This window comes from Bufo bufo, chromosome 1 (genome assembly GCF_905171765.1).
Source record: "Bufo bufo chromosome 1, aBufBuf1.1, whole genome shotgun sequence".
NCBI classification, from domain to species: Eukaryota; Metazoa; Chordata; class Amphibia; order Anura; family Bufonidae; genus Bufo; species Bufo bufo.
The window spans coordinates 36403302-36427627 of NC_053389.1; the positions used below are offsets into that span (position 1 = coordinate 36403302).

At 42.5% G+C, this 24326-nt stretch overlaps 1 protein-coding gene across 6 annotated transcripts in view; it reads left to right on the forward strand.

Annotated features, from left to right (window-relative positions):
* The window catches only part of GRAMD1A (GRAM domain containing 1A), a 162347-nt gene extending 139103 nt beyond the window's left edge, over positions 1 to 23244 (forward strand). For 3 of the 6 annotated variants that reach the window (XM_040421902.1, XM_040421906.1, XM_040421912.1), the window contains 7 exons: positions 5506 to 5645; positions 7209 to 7312; positions 8454 to 8630; positions 9748 to 9832; positions 10609 to 10716; positions 15686 to 15806; positions 18964 to 23244. In XM_040421902.1, the coding sequence (XP_040277836.1) occupies positions 5506 to 5645; positions 7209 to 7312; positions 8454 to 8630; positions 9748 to 9832; positions 10609 to 10716; positions 15686 to 15806; positions 18964 to 19053 (825 nt within the window). In that variant the 3' untranslated portion in view covers positions 19054 to 23244. The remainder of the gene's footprint in view (positions 1 to 5505; positions 5646 to 7208; positions 7313 to 8453; positions 8631 to 9747; positions 9833 to 10608; positions 10717 to 15685; positions 15807 to 18963) is intronic. The other 3 variants (XM_040421924.1, XM_040421918.1, XM_040421931.1) reach the window with 1 other exon arrangement.
* Positions 23245 to 24326: the final 1082 nt, after the last annotated feature.

Consider the following 24326-nt stretch of genomic DNA (forward strand, 5'->3'; position numbering starts at 1 on the left):
ACTATAATACTGCTCCTATGTACAAGAATATAACTACTATAATACTGCTCCTATGTACAAGAATATAACTACTATAATACTGCTCCTATGTACAAGAATATAACTACTATAATACTGCTCCTATGTACAAGAATATAACTACTATAATACTGCCTCCTATGTACAAGAATATAACTACTATAATACTGCTCCTATGTACAAGAATATAACTATTATATAATACTGCTCCTATGTACAAGAATATAACTACTATAATACTGCCTCCTATGTACAAGAATATAACTATTATATAATACTGCCTCCTATGTACAAGAATATGACTACTATAATACTGCTCCTCTGTACAAGAATATAACTACTATAATACTGCCTTCTATGTACAATAATATAACTACTATAATACTGCTCCTATGTACAAGAATATAACTACTATAATACTGCTCCTATGTACAAGAATATAACTACTATAATACTGCCTCCTATGTACAAGAATATAACTACTATAATACTGCTCCTATGTACAAGAATATAACTACTATAATACTGCTCCTATGTACAAGAATATAACTACTATAATACTGCCTCCTATGTACAAGAATATAACTGCTATAATACTGTCTCCTATGTACAAGAATATAACTACTATAATACTGCCTCCTATGTACAAGAATATAACTACTATAATACTGCTCCTATGTACAAGAATATAGCTACTAAAATACTGCTCCTATGTACAAGAATATAACTACTATAATACTGCTCCTATGTACAAGAAAATAACTACTATAATACTGCTCCTATGTACAAGAATATAAATACTATAATACTGCTCCTATGTACAAGAATATAACTACTATAATACTGCTCCTATGTACAAGAATATAACTGCTATAATACTGCTCCTATGTACAAGAATATAACTACTATAATACTGCCTCCTATGCACAAGAATATAACTACTATAATACTGCTCCTATGTACAAGAATATAACTACTATAATACTGCTCCTATGTACAAGAATATAAATACTATAATACCGCTCCTATGTACAAGAATATAACTACTATAATACCGCTCCTATGTACAAGAATATAACTACTATAATACTGCCTCCTATGTACAAGAATATAACTACTATAATACTGCCTCATATGTACAAGAATATAACTACTATAATACTGCTCCTATGTACAAGAATATAACTACTATAATACTGCCTCCTATGTACAAGAATATAACTACTATAATACTGCTCCTATGTACAAGAATATAACTACTATAATACTGCTCCTATGTACAAGAATATAACTACTATAATACTGCTCCTATGTACAAGAATATAACTACTATAATACTGCTCCTATGTACAAGAATATAACTACTATAATACTGCTCCTATGTACAAGAATATAGCTACTATAATACTGCTCCTATGTACAAGAATATAACTACTATAATACTGCCTCCTATGTACAAGAATATAACTACTATAATACTGCTCCTATGTACAAGAATATAGCTACTATAATACTGCCTCCTATGTACAAGAATATAACTACTATAATACTGCTCCTATGTACAAGAATATGACTACTATAATACTGCTCCTATGTACAAGAATATAACTACTATAATACTGCTCCTATTTACAAGAATATAACTACTATAATTCTGCTCCTATGTATAGGAATATAACTACTATAATACTGCTCCTATGTACAAGAATATAACTACTATAATACTGCTCCTATATACAAGAATATGACTACTATAATACTGCTCCTATGTACAAGAATATAACTACTATAATACTGCCCCTATGTACAGGAATATAACTACTATAATACTGCCCCCTATGTACAAGAATATAACTACTATAATACTGCTCCTATGTACAAGAATATAAGACTGATCTGTATATACAGGGGTACTTAATAGATTTTTAGCTCTGTATATGCAAAATAAGAGAAAGGAGCTGATGTAGGTTGTCCCAGTCCTGAGGAGCTGATGTAGGTGGTGCCCAGGCTGTCGGTACATCCAGTGATATACTCAGTTGGCTAACTGTAGATGTGGTTGAAGCTATGTTAAATAAGGTAAATGTGAACAAGACTCCAGGGCCAGATGGATTACACCCAAGAGTTCTTAACCACCTCCCGACCGCCTAATGCAGGGATGCGTCCTGTGGGCGGCCGGGTTATTCCTCCCTGACGCATCAGCGAGTCATCTCGCGTGAGCCGAGATTTCCTGTGAACGCGCGCTCACAGGATCGCGAGGTAAACAAGTTGATCTGCAGCCTGCCAGCGGCGATCATTCGCTGGCAGGATCTAGATGCGATTATTTTAACCCCAAAAAGGTATATTAGACGCTGTTTTGTTAACATCGTCTGATATACCTGCTACCTGGTCCTCTGGTGGTCCCTTTTGCTTGGATCGACCACCAGAGGACACAGGCAGCTCTGTAAGTAGCACCAAATCACCACACTACACTACCCCCCCCCCCCTGTCACTTTTTAACCCCTTATTAACCCCCGATCACCCCATATAGACTCTCTGATCACCCCCCTGTCATTGATCACCCCCCTGTAAGGCTCCATTCAGACGTCCGTATGTGTTTTGCGGATCCACGGATCCACAAAACACGCACACCGGCAATGTGCTTTCCGCATTTTGCGGATCTGCACATTGCCAGAACTATATAGAAAATGGCTTTTCTTGTCCGCAATTGCGGACAAGAATAGGACATGATCTATATTTTTGCGGAACGGAAGTGCGGACCCGGAAGTGCAGATCCGCAATTCCAGATCCGAGCGGGACAAAGTCTGTCCCCATAAAAATGAATGGGTCCGCAATTCCGTTCCGCAAAATGCGGAACAGAATTGCGGACGTGTGAATGGGGCCTAAGGGTCCCTTATCACCACCAGTTAGTTAGCCACTTGTTAGGTAGTTAGCGCCCACCGCACCGCAGTCACTGATTAGCGTCATTGCTGTCGCTAATTAGCACTAGTACTATATAGTATCTGTAAGTGATCAAGACTGATCTAAATCAGATCTATATCAGTACATTAGGGTCTCCTTAGGCTCTACAAAAAACGCAGTGTTCGCCCGATCAGGCCTGATCTTGTGCGCACACTTGCGTTCAGTCCGCCCCACCGCAGTGACAGAAATTTTTTTTTTCTGATCACTGCAAAAATACCGTAAAAAATCGCTGCGGCGCTATATTTTTGCACATTTTTTGGCAGAGATTTTTTCATCCACATTGATCGATGCGAATGAAGAAATCTGTGCCGTTCATTTTATACAAAGTTGTCAATTTACAGAGATATTCCTCTCACACCCAGCATGGGTATATGTAAAAATACACCCCAAAACACATTGCCCTACTTCTCCTGAGTACGGCGATACCACATGTGTGACACTTTTTTGCAGCCTAGGTGCGTAATGGGGCCGAAAGTCCAACGAGTACCTTTAGGCTGGGTTCACACGGGCGTTGCGGGAAAATGTGCGGGTGCGTCGCGGGAACACCCGCGATTTTTCCGCACGAGTGCAAAACATTGTAATGCGTTTTGCACTCGCGTGAGAAAAATCGCGCATGTTTGGTACCCAAACCCGAACTTCTTCACAGAAGTTCGGGCTTGGGATTGGTGTTCTGTAGGGTGTATTATTTCCCCTTATAACAGGGTTATAAGGGAAAATAATAGCATTCTGAATACAGACTGCATAGTAAACTAGCGCTGGTGGGGTTAAAAAAAATAAATAAAATAATTTAACTCACCTTAGTCCACTTGATCGCGTAGCCCGGCATCTCCTTCTGTCTCCTTTGCTGAACAGGACCTGTGGTGAGCATTAATTACAGGTAAAGGACCTTTGGTGACGTCACTCCGGTCATCACATGATCCATCACATGATCTTTTACCATGGTGATGGATCATGTGATGACCGGAGTGACGTCACCAAAGGTCCTTTACCTGTAATTAATGCTCACCACAGGTCCTGTTCAGCAAAGGAGACAGAAGAGAAGCCGGGCCGCGATCAAGTGGACTAAGGTGAGTTAAATTATTATTATTTTTTTAACCCCTCCAGCGCTATTGTACTATGCATTCTGTATTCAGAATGCTATTATTTTCCCTTATAACCATGTTTGTGTATGCTTGCGATTTTCACGCAGCCCCGTTCACTTCTATGGGGCCTGCGTTGCGTGAAAAAACGCAGAATATAGACCATGCTGCGATTTTCACGCAACGCACAAGTGATGCGTGAAAATCACCGCTCATGTGAACAGCCCCATAGAAATGAATGGGTCGGTATTCAGTGCGGGTGCATTGCGTTCACCTCACGCATCGCATCCGCGCGGAATACTCGCCCGTGTGAAAGGGGCCTTAGGCTTTACAGGGTTGCTCACAATTTAGCCCCGCCCAAAATGCCAGAACAGTAAACACACCCCACAAATGACCCCATTTTGGAAAGTAGACACCCCAAGGTATTCACTGAGGGGCATAGTGAGTCCGTGGGAGATTTATTTATTTTTTTGCTAGAATTTAGCAGAAATGGAAACTTTATTATTATTTATTTTTTCTCAGAAAGTATCATTTTTCCACTAACTTGTGAAATTTTTTTTAATCATACATGAACTCACCATGCCCCTCCGTGAATACTTTGGGGTGTCTTCTTTCTAAAATGGGGTCATTTGGGGGGTATTTATACTATCCTGGCATTGTAGAACCTCAGGAAACATGACAGGTGCTCAGAAAGTCAGAGCTGCTTCAAAATGCGGAAATTCACATTTTTGTACCATAGTTTGTAAACGCTATAACTTTTGCGCAAACCAATAAATATACACTTATTGGATTTTTTTTATCAAAGACGTTTAGCACAATAAATTCTGACACAAACTTGTATAGAAATGTAATTATATTTGAACAATTTAACCAGAGAAAGTTAAAAATACACTTTTTTTGAGAAAATTGCTGCCTATTTTGATTAATATCGGAAAAACTAAAAATCTTAGCAGCAATCAAATACCACCAAATGAAAGCTGTATTAGTGAGAAGAAAAGGAGGTAACATTCATTTGGGTGGTAAGTTGTATGACCGAGCTATAAACGGTGAAAGTAGTGTAGGTCAGAAGTGTAAAAAGTGGTCTCTTCATTAAGGGTGTTTAAGCTAGGGGGGCTGAAGTGGTTAAAGAATTCAGTTTAGTTGTTGTTCCTCTGTTCGTGATTTTTAGAGATTCTCTAGGTACTGGTACAGTGCCAAGCGACTGGCTCAAGGCAAATGTGGTGCCCATATTCATAGGGGGCTCTAGGTCTTCCCCAAGTAATTATAGACCAGTAAGCTTAACTGCTGTTTTGAGAAAACTGTTTGCAGGACTCTTCAGGGACTATATACAGGACTATGTGACTGTAGATCATATCATGGGTTTAACAAGGACAGAACATTATTGAGGATTTTAGCACAATACATGAAACCACAGCCGTTCAGTGTATAATATCTTCATGTTTCCTCCTAGATGTTGACTTACAGTCTGAAGGGGTCACTCTGCATCCTGGACTCACAGGTGGTCACCCATGGCATCCCCTATCAGGATTATTTTTACACCGCTCATCGATACTGCATGACCAGCGTGACCAAGAATAAAGCACGTCTCAGGTACCGAGATGTAAAGTCTTCCCATAAACCATCACCGCTTTGTCCCCATCAGTAGAGATGGCCTTGCGGTTTGCCCTGCGGTCGTTTCGCGGCGAACTTTGTGCGTTCACGATTCCCCGAACATGCGAACATATGGCGATGTCCGCCGGCGCCATATTCTTTTGCATTGCGCCAAACTTTGACCCATGACACATTTATCAGGTGGGACAGGACATCCAATTGAGACATTTCAGCACATGGACATACCTCCACCCTATCAAAGAACCCGATCTGGCCGCCATTTTACATTCAGTGTTTTGCCAGTGTAGGGAGAGGTTGCTGTGTGGAGCAGGGACAGGCTGTTGGGGACACCAAACACTAGCTAGTAGGGCCACAAAAGTCCTTTTAAGGACTGGTAACGTTGTGCTATCGATAGGTGTGATACACAGAGGGGTGTAATATACTTATAATATACTTTGTAACATAGAAGGTATATCATAGTGCATTTGTATTGTGCAGCAGTTGTGTGCGGTTCTGCTGCGATACTGCAGCTATATAGAGGGACAATGGGTGTGATATACCTGTTGCCCCCCCAAAAAACGGATTGAGGGGTGCGATATACCTTCTTCCACTGCTGCGATATACCTGTTGCCCTAAATAATTATGGTGGTATGATATAACTGTTGTGGCAAAATAAATAATAATTGAGGCCTGCGATATACCTGCTTCCACAAACAAATACTGCTCTTCTCTAGGGAATTAGACACAGGTCATTTTGAAAATGACAGGCAGAGGAAGAGGCAGGCCGTTCCACAGGGGTGGTAGGGGTCGGGCAGGTGCACCAGGCCGGAGCCTAAGTAGGAAGTTGGAGAAGGTGCGTGCGATTACTGAGGCATAAAAGGCCTTTTCTGTCAGGTGAATGCCTAATTTTTGGGGCCTGTACTCCAGTGGCCTAAAATAAAAAATTTCTAGGCTCCAGCAGGGCACATTTTTGAGAGTTTCCTTTTAAGATGCATAAAAATGGCCCCTGATTAAAATACATATTTTTGCGGGAATTTTTGCCATTGATCCCCCTCTGGTATGTCACTGTCCATGTTGTGGGACTATTTGTGCACTTCTAGTAAGTGTTTGCTGACTGCAAATATGACCTGAAGGTATACCAGGTTCGCCTGCCATTAAAGTCAATGGGGCCCGCCGCGAACGCGTGTTCACGAACCACCCCCAGGCCGATGTTCGTCCATCGCTACCCATCAGTTCAGAATTCTCCTGACAACTCAATATGTGCCCACTCAACACTCCTACCTCGAATTGCTAATCGTTTGTGCCCCCACATTTTCTCCCCCTACAATGTGAATGATGGCTCAGTCTATGCACCCACTCAAGGAGACATCATGAGAAGCTTCACAGGCCCATTAGGTGTCACCATGGAGAATCTATATTTGCACTTATAAAGAGATCTCAACGTAACTGTTAAAAACTTTTAAGTGGGTCCTAAATTTTCATTCAGCGTAGGACCCATTGAACACCCTAGAGTAGGGTCATGGAGATTTGTCTGATCCTAACCTTCTGACCATTGTATTGTAGGGTGTCCTCAGAGATCTGTTACCGGAAGCAGCCTTGGAGCCTGGTACGAGGCATTATCGAAAAGAACTCCTGGAATGGGATGGAGGAGCACTTTCGACAGCTTGGTATGTTCTGTTCCTGGTGAGATGGTACCTTGGTATGCTATAGCTGCCAGTTCTATTTCCCCTACAACAACAACACTACTGATGGACAACTACTAACGTCCTACCCTTACTGGGTGCCAGGTTAATGTGAGGTTGGGTCAGGCATCTGGAGCGTGAAACTCTGGGGCAGATTTACCAATCCCGTAGAATGGACAGCGTAAACTTAGACCATGGAAACCAATGGTGGGCCAAGTTTATCACAGTGGCTCCCGTTCTATGACAAATTTTGTGCATTTTGCTAGAAGTTCAAATTGTACACAAATTTTATCCAAAATTATGGCATGGGTTTCCACTTTTTAAAACATGCTTCTTTTTCCTCTTACCCATGCCCCTTGACTAGTGAGGGGCAAAAAGTGTCTAAAACACATAACACGGTGCAAGGCTTAAATGCCATTTTTTGGTCCAAATTGAGTCAGACTTATGGCTGTTTTACACAAACGTGGATCTAATTGCGGATCTCATCACGTGAGTGAGAGATCCACGGTGAGATATATTCTAAATGCATCATATAACACTATGACACAGCCGGGTCAGTTCAGTAGAGCGCAGTTGGCTAGAGAGGATCCAACAGACCCACAGTCCATTTTCCCAGGCCGATCACATTATGGCGCGTTGAGCTTCGTAAATCTCCACCACTGGATGAATTTGTCTTTGATTCACTTTCGAAACCACAAGTAAATAATTGATGGATTTGCTCGTGTTTATACTTAGGAAGCCTAGCCCACCATGGATGTTCTCCATTATCATGATGTCCGGTACCATAATGGCCACTATGGTCTTTTAACAGGGTATTCTTTGGTACCATTCTGAAGGCCAAGACAGCCTTTTTTGGGGGCACTAGGAGTAGAGGAGATTCTGTGGTTTCATGGGCCAGTCCTACAAGAGGTCCTCATACTCAATTCCTTCTTTTCCACCACTGGAGTAATTCCAACACACTGTGCTATTTGATTCCCAAAATGGCAACAGCTCACACAATTTTGTTGTTGGGGGTCAATGCTATGTACAAACGGCCCTATTGTTCACTTCCTTTGTTCTCCCCATACATTTCGTGGGTATATGGTATATTTACTGCCTTGTTTCTCTTTGTTTTGCCCCCTCTCAGCTGACACAATGGTTAAATTCGAACAATCCTGCGTGGAGGAGCTGGGAGTCAGAGAAAAGCCAACGTTACGGCGTCGGAAGAGAACATTGAGCTGGAAGAACCATCTTGTAGACCCACTAAATACCGTCAGTCCACCCCTGGACAGTGTGAGAGCGACCCGTCACTCCAGAACATCAGGTATCCAAATAAGAACAGAAACAATGTATCAAAATGGAAACGTCATGTGTAGTAATAATGGTCGCTCTGCGCTTCCCATGTCCATTGAAAGGTAGTTCTTAAAGAAGTACTTTGTGCCTGTCTACGGTCTGTTGAAAAGCAAATAAAACTTCTTTGAGCGCCTGGACAATTTACAAATTGGATAGGATGAGATAGAGAAGCAACAAAAACTGTCAACCCTTTGATACACTAGGGGTTAATGCAAGAGACTTGGGTCATGCTTGACCACCAGAGGATCTGCTGGCGAGCTCAGGTTGTTTGCTAAATTGTGAACACATGATATAAGATGGCAATGAAGATGATACATTTTGCATAGGGTCAAATCTAGGACAGCACCAGTTCTACAAGTTCTCCTGATGGCAGGAAATCTCCATTATGACCGAAGGGTGGAGGAGATGGGATTTGTATGTTTCCGCAGACTATTTCTCCGCTGTGTTTATGACTAGAGATAATCTTCGCTGCTTAGAAGTAACAGATCCAGTTACTGCTCGCCGTAGTTACTGTATCCAGTAGATGCATGTAACCACCGTACATTATGCGTATGGACCAGAGTGGTCTCATAGGTGTATGCAATGATGGCGCGGACCGCCCGTGAAGACCTTTTTTAAGGTTTATATATAGAATTTATCTTAAGTCATACCCCTGCTTGTTCGGTGTCTGCAGGGAGAACATACCCTTTACATGAAATACTGTACAAGTTGGGTTTTGCCAACCAAAGTTATCCGTGGACACACCACGGCTCCTGTATTTGGACCAATTAGGATCTCCCCAGTCACTGCATATATCAGGACAGATGGCATGGCAACTTTTAATGGGACGAAGGGGGTCACCTCTACCTCTAAAGAGGTGACAGCCCATTGGTGGCTTCTGTGGAGCATGGTAGTGCATATTCTGCAGGGGAAAGAGTGGATATTGGAATGAGAATTTCTTGAACCCAGTGCTTCTGATGATGAACCTTGCAAGGTGGAGCCTTTCTTCACGACCATTTTCTTTTGCTTCTTCCCATTGACTCTTAGGGCACAAATTTGCTGTTTTCCCTCATCTACTCACCACTCTCTCATCATCTTTCCCATCACAGGCAGCATCTCTTCTCAGCTCTCCCACCTGTCTGACAGAGGAACGTCGCAGAACATCCCTACGGCCCTCTTCATCATCAGTATTGTGTGAGTAACAAATCCACCTACCTGCTACCTACACACTGCGGGAAATATCTGACGCAAAGCTCCTTGCATCAAGGTCGCCTGTGTGCGTTGGCGGAGTATTATCTCTACTGCACTGAACATGACACATACATATTCTGCAGGACGGGAGACCATCTTTCTCACCATGGCGACACCGCTATAGTTGGAATATCGCTACATTGGTGGTGTTCGTAATATGATGTTTTTGTTTTTCTCTGTTCCTATGACTGTATCCATGATCTTAGGTAGCTGGAAATTATTTGTTATATGTCCATAATAGAACCCAATGGAAGAACCTTCATCAATCCCACCATGCCTCATCCATGGTCATTAGCAGTTGACTCTTCTTATGTGTGGTTGCAAAGAGTTAACCCTCACAAAAAAATTGGTAACAAAAGCTGGTTATAGGTGTAAAAATTTCTCTTCTCCTAATTTGCCCATAACATTAGTTGTAGACATGGGCCAGATGTTCTTTCCTTGGACAATATGGAAGGAAATAGTCCTAGCTAGTGGGAAATAGGTGTATTCTTGTCTCCTCAACCATAGGTGTCAACGTAATATCTGCCCACCTATTGACATCTCCTAACACCCAGTTGAAGATTGCTGGTTGCCACCTAATCATGGGTAAACACTTGGACAATGATGGTGGAAGGTGAAGAAGGGATGGTCCATGGAACTCTGGATACTTTTTTCGTTTACTGCCGTTACTTTTGATAAAATGGTAACTTTTTGTACTCCTAATTCTTGTCTTTTAACAGGTTATTGGTCCTGGTGGTTCTTAATATGATGCTCTTTTACCGTTTGTGGTCTCTGGAACACACAGCTCGGACCTTTCAGACGTGGCAGAGTTATGCTGTGTCCCAAGGGTATTTATTCCTTCATTATATTCTCTGTGGACAGGGGGGTCACTTGCCCCATCCCGTTGTGCATTATCCAGTTGGTATATTTAGCATTTAATTTAGCAATTTTAATATCAATTATTGTATACCTCCAGTCATCCTTTTAATCAGGATCTGCTCAGAAGAAGTGGCCTCTGACTCTATATGACTCTTCTTTAGACTTTGGGCAAGAGGGAAGAATTATTTGATCCTCGTAGGCTCTGGTACTTGGTTAAGATGCTTTACAGAACAAATATACACTAGCGGAAAATGAAGAGAGAACACCTGGAACACAATGCGATTGAGCTGAGATTGACAAAGTATAAACTGCTGGTGGTGCTTGGTCAGTGGTCACACAACCAAGGTGGTGCCCCCTCGAGGCAGGGTTACATCAATATTGGTTGCATCAGAATTTGTAGGAAGGCTGGAGAGCACGCCAGGATGCACACTGGACCAACAGTAAGTGGGGCACCATTAGCTACCATGGCTGTTTCCATCTGGTATTCATGGAGAGAACATTAACCAGCCTTGGGTATGTCCTGGACATCGTGGAACCAGTCCGACTGCCTTTGTTAACTCAGAAGATATGGCGTTTCAACAAGATAACGCCTGTCCACACACTCTCTGCCCTACACAATGTGCTCTTCAGGGTATCCAGGAGCTCACATGGACAGCTCAATCTCAAGATTTCTCCCTCATCAAGAATGTCTGGGATTAGATGGGGTGACGTGTCTCCCATGTACAGAAGCTGACAACCACCTTGGCTGAACAACGGCTCCAAGGTGAAAGAGCTTGAAATGACCACAGAATTATATCCAGCATCTGTATGACCAGCATCATGCCAGAGTGGCCGCCTGTATCCCAGCAAGGGGAAATGCCACCCAGTATTAATGTGACCCTGTCTCATCATATACCCTTCTGCAGAACTGAAAATAAGCACCACTTTAGTTGGGAGATCAGTGACCAAACACCACTAGCAGTGTACACTTTGTCAGTCTCGGCTCAATCTCATGACGTTTTTCTGGTGTTCTAGTGTATATACACTACTCACAAAAAGTTAAGGATATTTTGGCTTGTGGTTGAAATTTCAGGACAAACCTAAAATGCCCTCTAACCTTTACTGGTGAACTTAATGTGACCTTCTCTAAACTTCTGAATGCACATGTCCAACTGTTCAGTGTTTCGGTACTTTTTGCAAAACTTGCTGTTCTCTAACAAGGAGCCTTAACTGCAAAATTCACAACAGGTGCTTGATCCATGAATCGTCCAATACATTTTCTGGTTCAGCTAGAATTGGCATTTAAACAGTCCTCCTCATCATGCTGTTCATATTTTGACATCATGAGACCAAGACGACACCTAACAATTGATGAACAGTACACTGCCTCGAGGCTTCAAGCAGGATGTTCTCAGGCGGAAGTGGCCACTGAACTTCGAGTGTCACAGAGTGTCATCAGCAGGTTGTATCAGAGATACAGAGAGACTGGGTCACAGAAAGGCAGAGAAGTTGAGGTCTTTTGGCCACATCCCACACTGATGACCGCTTCATTGTGAATAATGCTCTGCGGAACCGGATGATGAATGCCACACAACTCCTGGCACATTTAATGGAGGTGAGAGGCACCCAAGTGTCACATCAGACCATTCAAAACCGTTTACATCAGCATGGTCTGCGTGCTAGACGACCTGCAAGGGTACCTGACCACAGGCGTCATCATCTTGCATGAGCTAGGGAGCATCTACCACGGATGAGGGACCAGTGGGCCTCAGTGCTCTTCACTGATGAAAGTTGATTCATGCTGAGCAGAAATGGAGGGCCACCAATGATGTTGGAAACATCAAGGAGAGCACTATGCATTAGCCACTGTTGTCACCAGAGAAGCAATTTGGTGGTGGTGGTATTACAGTGTGGGCAGGTGTGTCTAGTCAATACAGAACTGCCTTACACTTTGTGAATGGTCCAGTGACAAGCCTACCCGAACAACATCATTAATCCAGTCATTGTGCCTCTGCATGAACAACACAGGACTAATTTCATCTTCATGGAGGACAATGCGCCAGCTCATCGAGGTCGCATCATTAGGAAACGGCTGGAGACTGTAGGACCTCAAATGGTGTGGCCTGCACTTTCTTCAAACCTGAATCCCATTTAGAAAACCTATGGGATGAGTCGCTGCGTAGGGGCTTGTAACTCTGTAACCCAGAACATCAATGACCTGAGGGCCGCCCTTTAAGAAGAGTGGGATGCCATGCCTCAGCAGACAATAAGTCGACATGTGAACAGCATGAGACGTCGTAATTTAATTTCCAGGAACGGAATCCGCATAAAACAGATGACATACGTAATGACATCCGAATGTCTTCCGTTTTTTGCGGATCCATTGACTTTGTATTGTACCAGGATCCGAATTTTGCGGAAAAGAATAGGACATGTTTTATATTTAAACGGACATGCGGAACGGAACAACGGAAACTGACAGCACACATTGTGCTGTCCGATTTTTTTACAGGACCCATTGAAAATGAATGGGTCCAGGTCTGGTCCAGATCTGTTCCGCAAAAAACGGAACAGATCAGGAAAGAAAAAACGGACATGTGAATGGACCCTTATTGTAACATTTGTATAAGTGTACCACTTTACGAACCCTTCCACAGGAGGAAATTGATTGAGGTTTTAGAAACTTCCAAGACACGTTGTGTGTCCGTACAAAAACAGATGAGACAAGCAATGAACCAATATGGCGGGCACCCTGTAAATACATACCATGGGCAATGCCATCTTGAGATTTTACATTTTTATGGCTATGATGTGAAAGGATTTTTCACCGTTTCCTCTTCTGTCCTATACGGATACGTCATTGATCATTGTTAAGTATTCTGCACTAGGTTTATGTAAAAACTACGTCAGAAGTCCTGATGTGCCCAAAATTGTGCAAAAAATATAATTTTTTTCCCCATAACTTGAATGGTGTGTTGTCTCTATGGGGAAGGAATAGTCTCCAGGTTTAAAGGGGTTGTCCAGGATTTTACAAGTGATGGTCTATCCTCGGGATAGGCCATCCCTATCTGACCAGCAGATCTTAGACAGCCCTCAGAGCCCTGCTGATCAGTAAATGCTGGAAGTCGGTGCCGGAATAACACAGGTCACAGCTGGTTACCGCTGTGCTGCTTCCATTGACTTTAATGGGACCATTGCTGCAGTCACCAGTTCCATCCACTGGCGCCAGAGATACGGCTGATTGGCAGGGACCAATCAGATACTGATTGTCTATTCTGAGGATAGGCCATCACTTGTAAAGTTGTGGATAACTCCTTTAACCCCTTGACAACATGCACCATACATGTACGGGGGATGTAGCCTCTTTATAGACACCTAATAACGTGGATCGCAGACATTTACCCCCTCAGAGGCCGTAGTCAGTCGTGAATCTGCTTTCACCGGGAGAGACCGAATGGATTCCCTGCACTGAGATCGGGGAAGCTGTTCATTGTCTGCAATAGCCTGGGTGACGCTGAAGAAACCCAGTTTATTGCAGTTGTAGTTCTTATGGAGGCCGGCAGGTGGCAGGGCTCCATAACCACATAGCGAATCTGCAATACACTGCGTTGATATTTGTGATCAAGCCATATATTCAAGCCTCCCAGGGGGCTTAAAAAAAGTAAAGAATAAATAAAAAAGGTTTTAGAAATATATGAAAATTCAAACCACCCCTCTTTCCTCACAATACAAATAAACATCATAGATATCGCAACAACCAAAAATTGCATGAACTATTAAAATTATAACTGTATTTATACCGTATGGTGAACGTTGTAACTGTATCTAAATGGTCAATCTGCAGTTTTTCACCCCCCCCCACTCCATAATGGTATCAATAAAAACTACAGATCACCCCAGATAAATGAGCTCTCACTCAGCTCTGTAGATATAACGTTATTGGGGGTCAGAATATGGCGATGCATCAAAAAAAAAAAATTTCAGTATTAAAATACAAGAAAAACTATATAAATGTGGTATCGCCATAATCGTACTGGCCCGGAGAATGAAGGGAACTTGTCAGTTTTACGGCATAGGTGAATGCGTTAAAAAATTGAAGCCTATATTACTGTGGTGCAATTCCATTTCAGGAATTTTTTTTTCCAGCTTCTCCTTACCTCGTATACGATATTAAAAGGTGACATTAGAAAATACAACTTGTCCCGCAAAAAAAAAAAGCCTTGAATGGAAAAATAAAAAAAGTTACAGCTCACGGAAAACAGGGAGTACAAAACGGAAAATCTGCTTGGGGCTGAAAGGGTTAAGACAAAATGATTAAATGGTACGAGTTTTGACGTAAGTCTATGCCTGCTGAGAGATAAGCTAATGCAACACTTGCAGTCCTATGCAAAACCACCCGTCACAGTGTACTGTGCATGGTAACAACTCAGCTCTGCTACATTTCTCTCAAGGTCACTTTACAAGGAAATTAACAATGCAGCCAACGAATGGTCCATTCACACGTCTGTAGGTGGTTTGCGGATCCGCAAAACGCGGACACCGGCAATGTGCATTCCGCATTTTGCGGACCGCACCTCGCCGGCACTATAATAGAAAATGCCTTTTCTTGTCCACAGTTGCGGACAAAAATAGGACATGTTCTATTTTTTTTTCGGGAACGGAATTGCGGATGCGGACAGCGCATAACATCCATTCCGGACCCGTTGAAAATGAATGGGTCTGCAAAATCCGGAAAAAAAATTGCGGTCGTGTGAATGGACCCTAATCGTTTAATGTTTGATTCCCACGGCTCCTAATTAGTGGCAGATTAGGAGTAGTTGTCATATGGGAGATGGTGACGTTGCTCTAGAATAAGCCCCTCCTCTTATGTAGATTTGATGTTGGGGGCCCGTGCAGTATTCCAGGCCCCTCCCCCCCCTTCCCTACCTTCTTCTGGGTAACGGCGTCTTCTATTCACAGGAGGTTTCCTCAGACATCAGCGGAATGGGCGGAAATACTTGAGCTCCAGAAACGTTTCCACAACACGGAGGTCCAGAAGTGGAAGCAGACACTGCGGACGTCAGTACAGCTGCTAGACGAGGTGAGCGCAGTACAGTCGGTATACACTTTGGGGGTCATTTATTAAGACCGGCAATTTATTCGCTGGTCTTGATCCCCATGCGCTGGCGGTGGATGCGCCACAGTTATGTAGAGGAGCAGGCACAGCCTCTACGTAACTTTGACGCTTGCTTCCGCCGGCCGTGTGACATGGTTTAAACTACGCCAGCTCCCTTGCTAAAGATGGTAAACTAGTGCAGCTCCCTAGAAGACGGTAAATGAGACGGGCCCCCTTTTTTTTCTGCCACTTCGGAAAAGTGACGTGAGAAGTGAATAAGCACAGATTTTGCTGTAAAACCCCTTTGTGACAAAATCTGCACCTTAAATACGCCAAAAGTGGCGTATATATTTCTTTGTGTTCCAATTTCTCTCCATTTTTAAGATCTCCACTTGCTGTCAGTGAAGGGGGACCTTCTCGCTTTCCTTTCTAGTCCAGTGAGAACACATCCACAGCACACGTCTCTCTCCTGTCCGAATACTTTGTTACAATGTGTCAGTGCCGTTAAAATGGAACAGTCTGGAATCCTCACAGGAGACTGGATGGGATGGTAACCAATGCTTAACCACAACTAATATTTGGTGATTTTTAACCAAAATGTCGACTGATCTCGACAGAACTTCTCCCATGAGTGTGAGGAAATGAATGGAGAGCTTCACTGCGCAAGCGCAGCAACTGCCCCATTCACTTCAGAAATGGCCAGGCCAATGCGCTCGGGTATTTTCGTAACTCCCATAGAATTGAATGGAGGGTGGTCGCTCTCTGCTGACTTTGGGGGTCCTGTTCTGGGGATAGCTGTGGGTCCCAGAGGTATCCTAGCCATAAGCCATCAAAGTCCCAGATGAGACAACCCCTTTAAGAGAATTCATGTTGCATATTGTGATGAGTTCTGGAGGCAAAATTGGCAAATCTCAGGAAATATGCTAAAATGATCAGTAAATGTTATTGAACCAAGAATTTGCCTGATCACCGAGACCCCTGCCGATCACAAGAACGGGAGGTCCTGGGTCTCCGTTTGAATAGAGTAGTGGTTGCGCATATCCACGGACCTGTACTTTGCTATCATCAGCAGTCCCATAGAGTTTACGTGGGGCACCAGTGCTCATTCTCCACCACCAGTCCATCTTAATGTAGAAAACTGGACCCTGTTTTTTGTGAACAGTGGGGGTCCCAGCAGTGGGACCCTGCGCAAACAGACTGGGTACGGACGATACGTGTTCTTGGTGGAATAATCCCTTTAATTTGTTAATTTTAAATTCCACAACAATCATTTTCTCATGAGTCATATCATAAAGTCTGATCTCCCACAAACTCTGAAAAAAATTTGTTCTGCGAGACATAAAGAAGAGCGACAGATGGTGTCAGAGGGAAGGAAAATAACCGGTGGGAGACGGTGGGGTGAGACAATGGTGGGCGACAGTAAATAGTTACTTCGTCATAGAGCATAGCCCCGAAAAATAATAAGAGTAAACATAATATAAATCCTTTTATGTAGAATTATTTCAAATTTTATCCAAAAACATTTTAATTACATCTGGGTGACCATCAATATGGCGGCCAGTGCAGGTCCTCCAGAGGTTGTTGCCCAGCTTTTACTGTAGTAAGACAGGGTAACAATTACTTTACCTATCTTTCGGAAAATGCAGGACCTTGACAGAAGAAGATGACACCAGAAAGGATAGTTAAAAGGTTTGTTTTAGTCTGAGGGAAGTTAGACATCATACAGTGGGAGGTCCGTTTATAACAAAGAGCAGCTCCTGCTTTGACATGGTTGGACATCCATTTCCAACGGCCAGTATGTAACACCACATGTACAGTACAGACCAAAAGTTTGGACACATCTTCTCATTCAAAGAGTTTTCTTTATTTTCATGACTATGAAGGCATCAAAACTATGAATTAACACATGTGGAATTATATACATAACAAACAAGTGTGAAACAACTGAAAATATGTCATATTCTAGTTTCTTCAAAGTAGCCATCTTTTGCTTTGATTACTGCTTTGCACACTCTTGGCATTCTCTTGATGAGCTTCAAGAGGTAGTCCCCTGAAATGGTCTTCCAACAGTCTTGAAGGAGTTCCCAGAGATGCTTAGCACTTGTTGGCCCTTTTGCCTTCACTCTGCGGTCCAGCTCACCCCAAACCATCTCGATTGGGTTCAGGTCCGGTGACTGTGGAGGTCAGGTCATCTGGCGCAGCACCCCATCACTCTCCTTCATGGTCAAAACTTTCAAAGTTTTCCCAATTTTTCGGCTGACTGACTGACCTTCATTTCTTAAAGTAATGATGGCCACTCGTTTTTCTTTACTTAGCTGCTTTTTTCTTGCCATAATACAAATTCTAACAGTCTATTCAGTAGGACTATCAGCTGTGTATCCACCTGACTTCTCCTCAACGCCACTGATGGTCCCAACCCCATTTATAAGGCAAGAAATCCCACTTATTAAACCTGACAGGGCACACCTGTGAAGTGAAAACCATTTCAGGGGACTACTTCTTGAAGCTCATCAAGAGAATGCCAAGAGTGTGCAAAGCAGTAATCAAAGCAAAAGGTGGCTACTTTGAAGAACCTAGAACATGACATATTTTCAGTTGTTTCACACTTGTTTGTTATGTATATAATTCCACATGTGGTAATTCATAGTTTTGATGCCTTCAGTGTGAATCTACAATTTTCATAGTCATGAAAATAAAGAAAACTCTTTGAATGAGAAGGTGTGTCCAAACTTTTGATCTGTACTGTATGGCCAGCTGCAGCTTACCCTGTTGATGACAGCAGATGACCCCATTTAATAGGAATTTTCTTATTTGAGGTGGAAATGGATTGATATACAGTTGTTGAAATCCATTTAAGTACAGTGTTCAGCTAGTGAGCATGCTCAACTGCTGTTTCATTCAAATGGTGAACACAAAACCCATGGATCGGTGGAGATCCCAGTGGTCAGACCTTTCCGAATCAGACACTTACCACAGATCCTTTGGAAACGTGATAAGTTGGCATTCTGGAACATCCCATTCAAACTGGCCATACACCTTAGATTAACATCGTCTGTATCCAATGATTATGGCTTAGGTGTATCCATGCTTATGGTGCTGCTGACCCAACCTTACAACCCCAATGTTCCTTCATATTTTCTAGATGAGATCTTCTTTGCAGAGACTACAACAGGGGGTTTTGTTGAATGATGCCACCACCACAGCAACTCAAGAAGAAGATGCGCTGTCATGACCCTTGATCTTCTTACATAATTCCGATGGGACACTTCTGCCGAGGAGGACACACTTCACTGAGCAGATCCTGGAAGAGCATTTGCTGTCGAAGACAAGTTCGGTGACATGAGCACTTGATAGCGTCGTAGCTTAACGCTTTGCTCTAGAGATTGGAGGGCTGGATACTATTTCCCTTCAAGAATAAGTTAACGGGATACAAGTCTACTTGATGATGAGATGTACTATAAGCTGCAGTATGGGGAGAATGGATGCTCCCTAGAGGAGAATAAATCCAATTCTTACCACTATTTAAAGATAGAGTATCAAAGGGAACTTATTTTTTTGTTTTTGTCTGGGAAATATTAATATTTTTGTTTTGGAGAGAGACTCGAAAAGAAGGCAAACCTTATAATGTTTTGGTTGAAATCCCTACCACCGTTGGCAGTAAAAGACTCACCGCGATGACCTATTTGGAAACGTAACCTTTTGATATGAACATGGCCAATATGGAGGGCTGTGATTGCTGTGGGGCAGGATTCCCATGATACAGAGTTGGCATTCCTATAGTAAGGACCTACATGACCACCTGGAAGTTGCCTTTTTGGTTTTCTCCATAGTTCAACACACCAAGGAACCTTTCATTGTGGTCTCGCGGAATTGCCGTTAAAATGAGGTGTGTCAGACACCATCACTGGGCATAATGATGTATGCTTCAGCATTATGTTTGACATTTTATTTTATTTTTTTCCTAATTTCTAGAGTAGATTCTTACAGTCTGGCCCAGGGGTCATTTCAATACCTCCAAATCAGCACTGTGATTCTAATTTTTGACCATGAACACATTCCTGCTAATGAATCAAACGCCCGCCCCTCCCCCACCTTCAACGGAATGTAGTTTTATCAAGGTATTATTTGTAAAAAGCACTTTGTGCGGTTATGCCGAGAGCTGAACCCTGAGTGCCTCTTTTGCAGTTCATGAATGTTATCCCTAGTTGAAGCCTCGAATTTTTCATACTCTCCAGAGCAAACCAGCTTTGTTCTAGAATTGTTAGGTATTTATTTATTTTATTGTAATGAGATGACCTCTACTCTAGCAGAAGAGGTGCCTTTTATTAGCCATGTTTTATGCTCCTTATTTCTTTCGTAAAGTAAATCTTTTACCTACAGACCGGAAGAAGCATCGATCTGTGGATCTGCAAGGGATTTGAACTTAGCTCCCTCAGAACACAAGGGTGAACATCACTACGGTTGCCTGGAATTAGTGTTTATGCATTCTTATTATGATCCTGTGTCTATAAACATTTAGATAGAATTTTTTTTTTTATGCGTCAGGGTTAGACACAAGCTCAATAACTTGAAATGCATAAGATTGGTTAATTATAGATTTGTTTTTGGCCCTCTGTAGATGGGGACTTGGCCCTCGAAGCAACTTGAGTTTTCACTTGGCACAAATGGCAGCATGATGAAACTCTCCATGGATCTTGTATCACAAACTCATTACGATGCATCCATGGTGAGATTCAGAGTATATTGGTTATGTATCGGGGAAACTCCTCTCTTAGTCCTAGCCTAACCTACACCTATCCCTAGCCTATTTCTTTGCAAGCTTCTGTGCAACTTAAGTGTTTGCACAATAAAAAAGCTAATTGTTGGGGTTTTTGCTGGTGGCAACCCATCTTGATCGGTTGTTTGAAGGGAGGGTGGTGCATAATTTCAACTCAATCTCCTGGTATGGCTGCCACAGGGTGGCACATACCAGAGGTCCATTGTTTTCAATGGGTGTACATGCTACCATTTGTTTACATTGATCATCCCTTCCGTTTTCCAGTTTTGAGAATTGTGCTGGATGCAGTTTTCACCTTTAGTGAATAGAAGGGTCTTCAGGTAGAAACCTCCCCCCAGAACCACAAGTAGTTGCTCTACTTACTTAGAGCATACTCAAGGCAACCTCATCTAGAACCCATGGCACTCAAGTGAACCTGTCCCCCTTTCCCACACACACAAAATGTCTGCTTTCACTGTAGGTGACAGGGGCACTTTAAATTTGACAAAGGAGCCTTCATTGAAAACCATTTATTATTGGGTCCGTTATGTCCCTAATTGCATTTTTTTTTCGACCAATGTTAATTTATTTTGCTGGAACACAGATGACCTTTATGTGCGTTTAATTTATTATTCTTGTCAAACACCTGCAAAGTATTTTAAATTAAGTTTATCACTGCCGCATATACCACTGGGGTCCTCTCTGCAGAACCCTATGTCACTGCCAGAACCCCCAGATTATGTTTGTGTATGATTTGTATATGAAGGAGGCAGGAAGAGATGTGACTTTGGGCTGGACCCATTGATATTCATGCGCGTAAAATACCTCACCAGGCTGTATTCGCATAAAACATGGAAGATTTAAAGCTAGGACCTTTGTACTGGCACTTTATACAGAGCTCTTCCTTATTACAACATATCTAATAGCAGGTGACTCGAAGGTTTACAAGCCTTGCTTATCAAGTCACGGTCTTTAAGACTTGGTTTTCTAGCCTAGACCTTAAATCCTAGGACTTAAAGCCTTGGTCTTTAAACCTAGATCATTAAGCTTTTAGTCTACTAGCCTTGGTCAACTATCCTACATTGTCAAGCCTTGGTCATCAAGCCTTGGTCTTCATGACCTGGTTTTCAAGCTTTGGCCTTCAAGCCTTGGTGTAGTAGCCTAGGTCATCAAGCCTTGGTCTTCATAACCTGGTCTACAAGCCTAGTTTGGGTTGTCAGTCCTTTTGTCTTTAAGCCGAGGTCTTCAAGACCTGACCTTTTAAGTTTCTTTAGGATTTGGCATATGAATGTAAAAAATATGTGATATTGTATTATTTAACCTTGTATGATATTTTTGGTATGCCATCCCTTCACCCCAAACCTAAGCTTCATTCTTAGGCTTTGCAGTCAAATTAAAATGGGAACTCCACCAGCTTCTTGGCTTTCATACTATTAGCCATGTTTTCATTTAGAAATGAGAAGAAGTTGCCTATTGATGACTACTTTTGGTATTACGGGTGGTAGCACCACTCCTCTGTATTTATTTTGCTTGGCCAAACCAATAGCAAAAACAATAATAGGTGGTTCCGTCAAGCTCAACTATGTAGACTGGAGGTCTTAATTTTTTATATGACCAGAACAACGTCTACATGTTCTCACCATGTATCCAGGGGCTTGGTGCTGCCGTTTCCTTCTCCAACCCAAAAACATACTTGGGTGAATTTACTTCCTATCCAATTGGCCCTGGCATGTATGTGTCTTATATAAGGAAATTGGATTGAGAGGAAGTTGCACAGAGACTAAACCCAATGGTCATGAATCCACCATGTACTGTTATAAATGGAAGGTATGCAATGGATACATGCTGCTCTGTGGCGTTCCCCTTTAAGATAATCAAGTGACAGGATTATAATGTAATGACTGTACCTTGAACCATTTTGCTGCTGGGTATTGCCGTGGCTTGTGTTTGAAAAGCAGTCGGATGAACACATCATGCTGGGGTGCTCTCTAAGGTGCTATCAGGTCTGTGGTTGGTATTTCCAGTAGCAGCTGATAGACCTCCCTTGACAACACCTGCAAAAAAAACATCTGATAAATTTGGGAAGAAATCTTATCTCTCATATGTGCTGTACCTCCCTATGACTTGAAGATAAAAGGGTAACAGTCATCTAGTATTCCTATTCTTCATTGGCCACCTTCCCGACTCTTTTTCACACTGTATTAATGTTTTTTGCACAAATCCATGTACTGTCACTTTAAAGATCTTACTCTGAATATTCTAGTAGTATGAAGTGCAGTTGTATAAAGGGGTTGAGTAAGGTTGGGTCCAGTTTATGATAATTTTTGGGGAGTTTTGTAGTTTCCCAGATATAGTTGGGTTGGTTAGACACCTAGGTTGACCACATTGGTGTCCTCCAGGTCCGACAGTTGCCCCAGGACTATTATATACCACATGATCTATCATCGATTACATAAACAACCAGTTTGGGGGATAATTTTACTGAATGGGAATCGTAGTACTAATTTTCAGTGGTCCCTTTCATCATATTGTTGAAAGTTCAGCCCCTTTCTCCTTCTCATACAGTTCTTCTAGCCCCTGGCAGTGCAGGTTTAGATACACTTGAATACACTGTGTGTGAATATTTTGTCAACCTGCTAATATTTATTAAAAAATCATTTGAAAGTTTTTCTTGCTGTGGTTTGTATGGTCCTTTTGTCTTTACATTTGTAGTGCATAGTTGTAGCTCCACCCACCGAGGTGGTACTGCCCAGGAGGAGCTACTGGCATGGCACTTCTGATCTACGCTATTACTGCTGGAGCAAACCCAGGTCCTCTATGTGCTAGAGGTTGACCACTTTGGAACCCATTGGTTTGGCACAGATAATTTTGGCACTAGAGGTCCATAATAACCTGCACATTGGAAAGATGGCAAACTCTGTCTATTCTAGGGCATATAGCCAGGTGGGTCTATGGTATGATACACGAGACAATCCTTCTGGTCTGTTCTAGACCATCAACACTTTAGGCTGATTATTAAATACCTCCTCAAATGAATGATACCGCTGGTCTATATTGGAGCAAACACTGAACTGGGCAGTGATTCCACACGTTGGCACACTTTAGGATATCACTGATGGTCCATAATACACAACATACTCAGCTTATATAGCAAAGGGGGCTCAATAGTGACAACAGAAAAGGAGCCCCCCCGCTCCCACCCAAGTAGAAGGATCTAGCTCTTGTTTTTCACCTTCCCATGGAACAGTTCTTCACTCTTTGCTAACATGGCATTGCCAATGGAAGAATGAGTCCCATCTGTTGGAAAAATGAGCTTTGCCATTTCTTTCTCCGGGGTCATTGGGTTGTCTTGAGCTTACAGGAAATGTCTGCTATAGCATTACTAGAACATAGTCTACAATGGGTCCACATTGTTAGGGTTCATAATAATCCTGCAACATTTGGACCTGGTTGAACAGAACTTGGATCTTCATCTCAACCTTTAGTGGTGAATGTTAGGCTCAGCAGAACCATAAGAGCATCAGATTTTATAATGTTGGGTTCTTATCATACCACAGATGATGGCACCACCTATCCAGTTCAACTCAATGGCTAGGGCAACATGGTGACACTGGTTGCACAACATCATGTTGAAAAGAGTGACCTTACATGACTGCGATGCTACAGTCACAAAACATCCAAACCTGCTGGATTGTTGGTTGTAAGTTGCATCCTACTTTGCCATCCTAGACTTCAATAGGACGGTGACT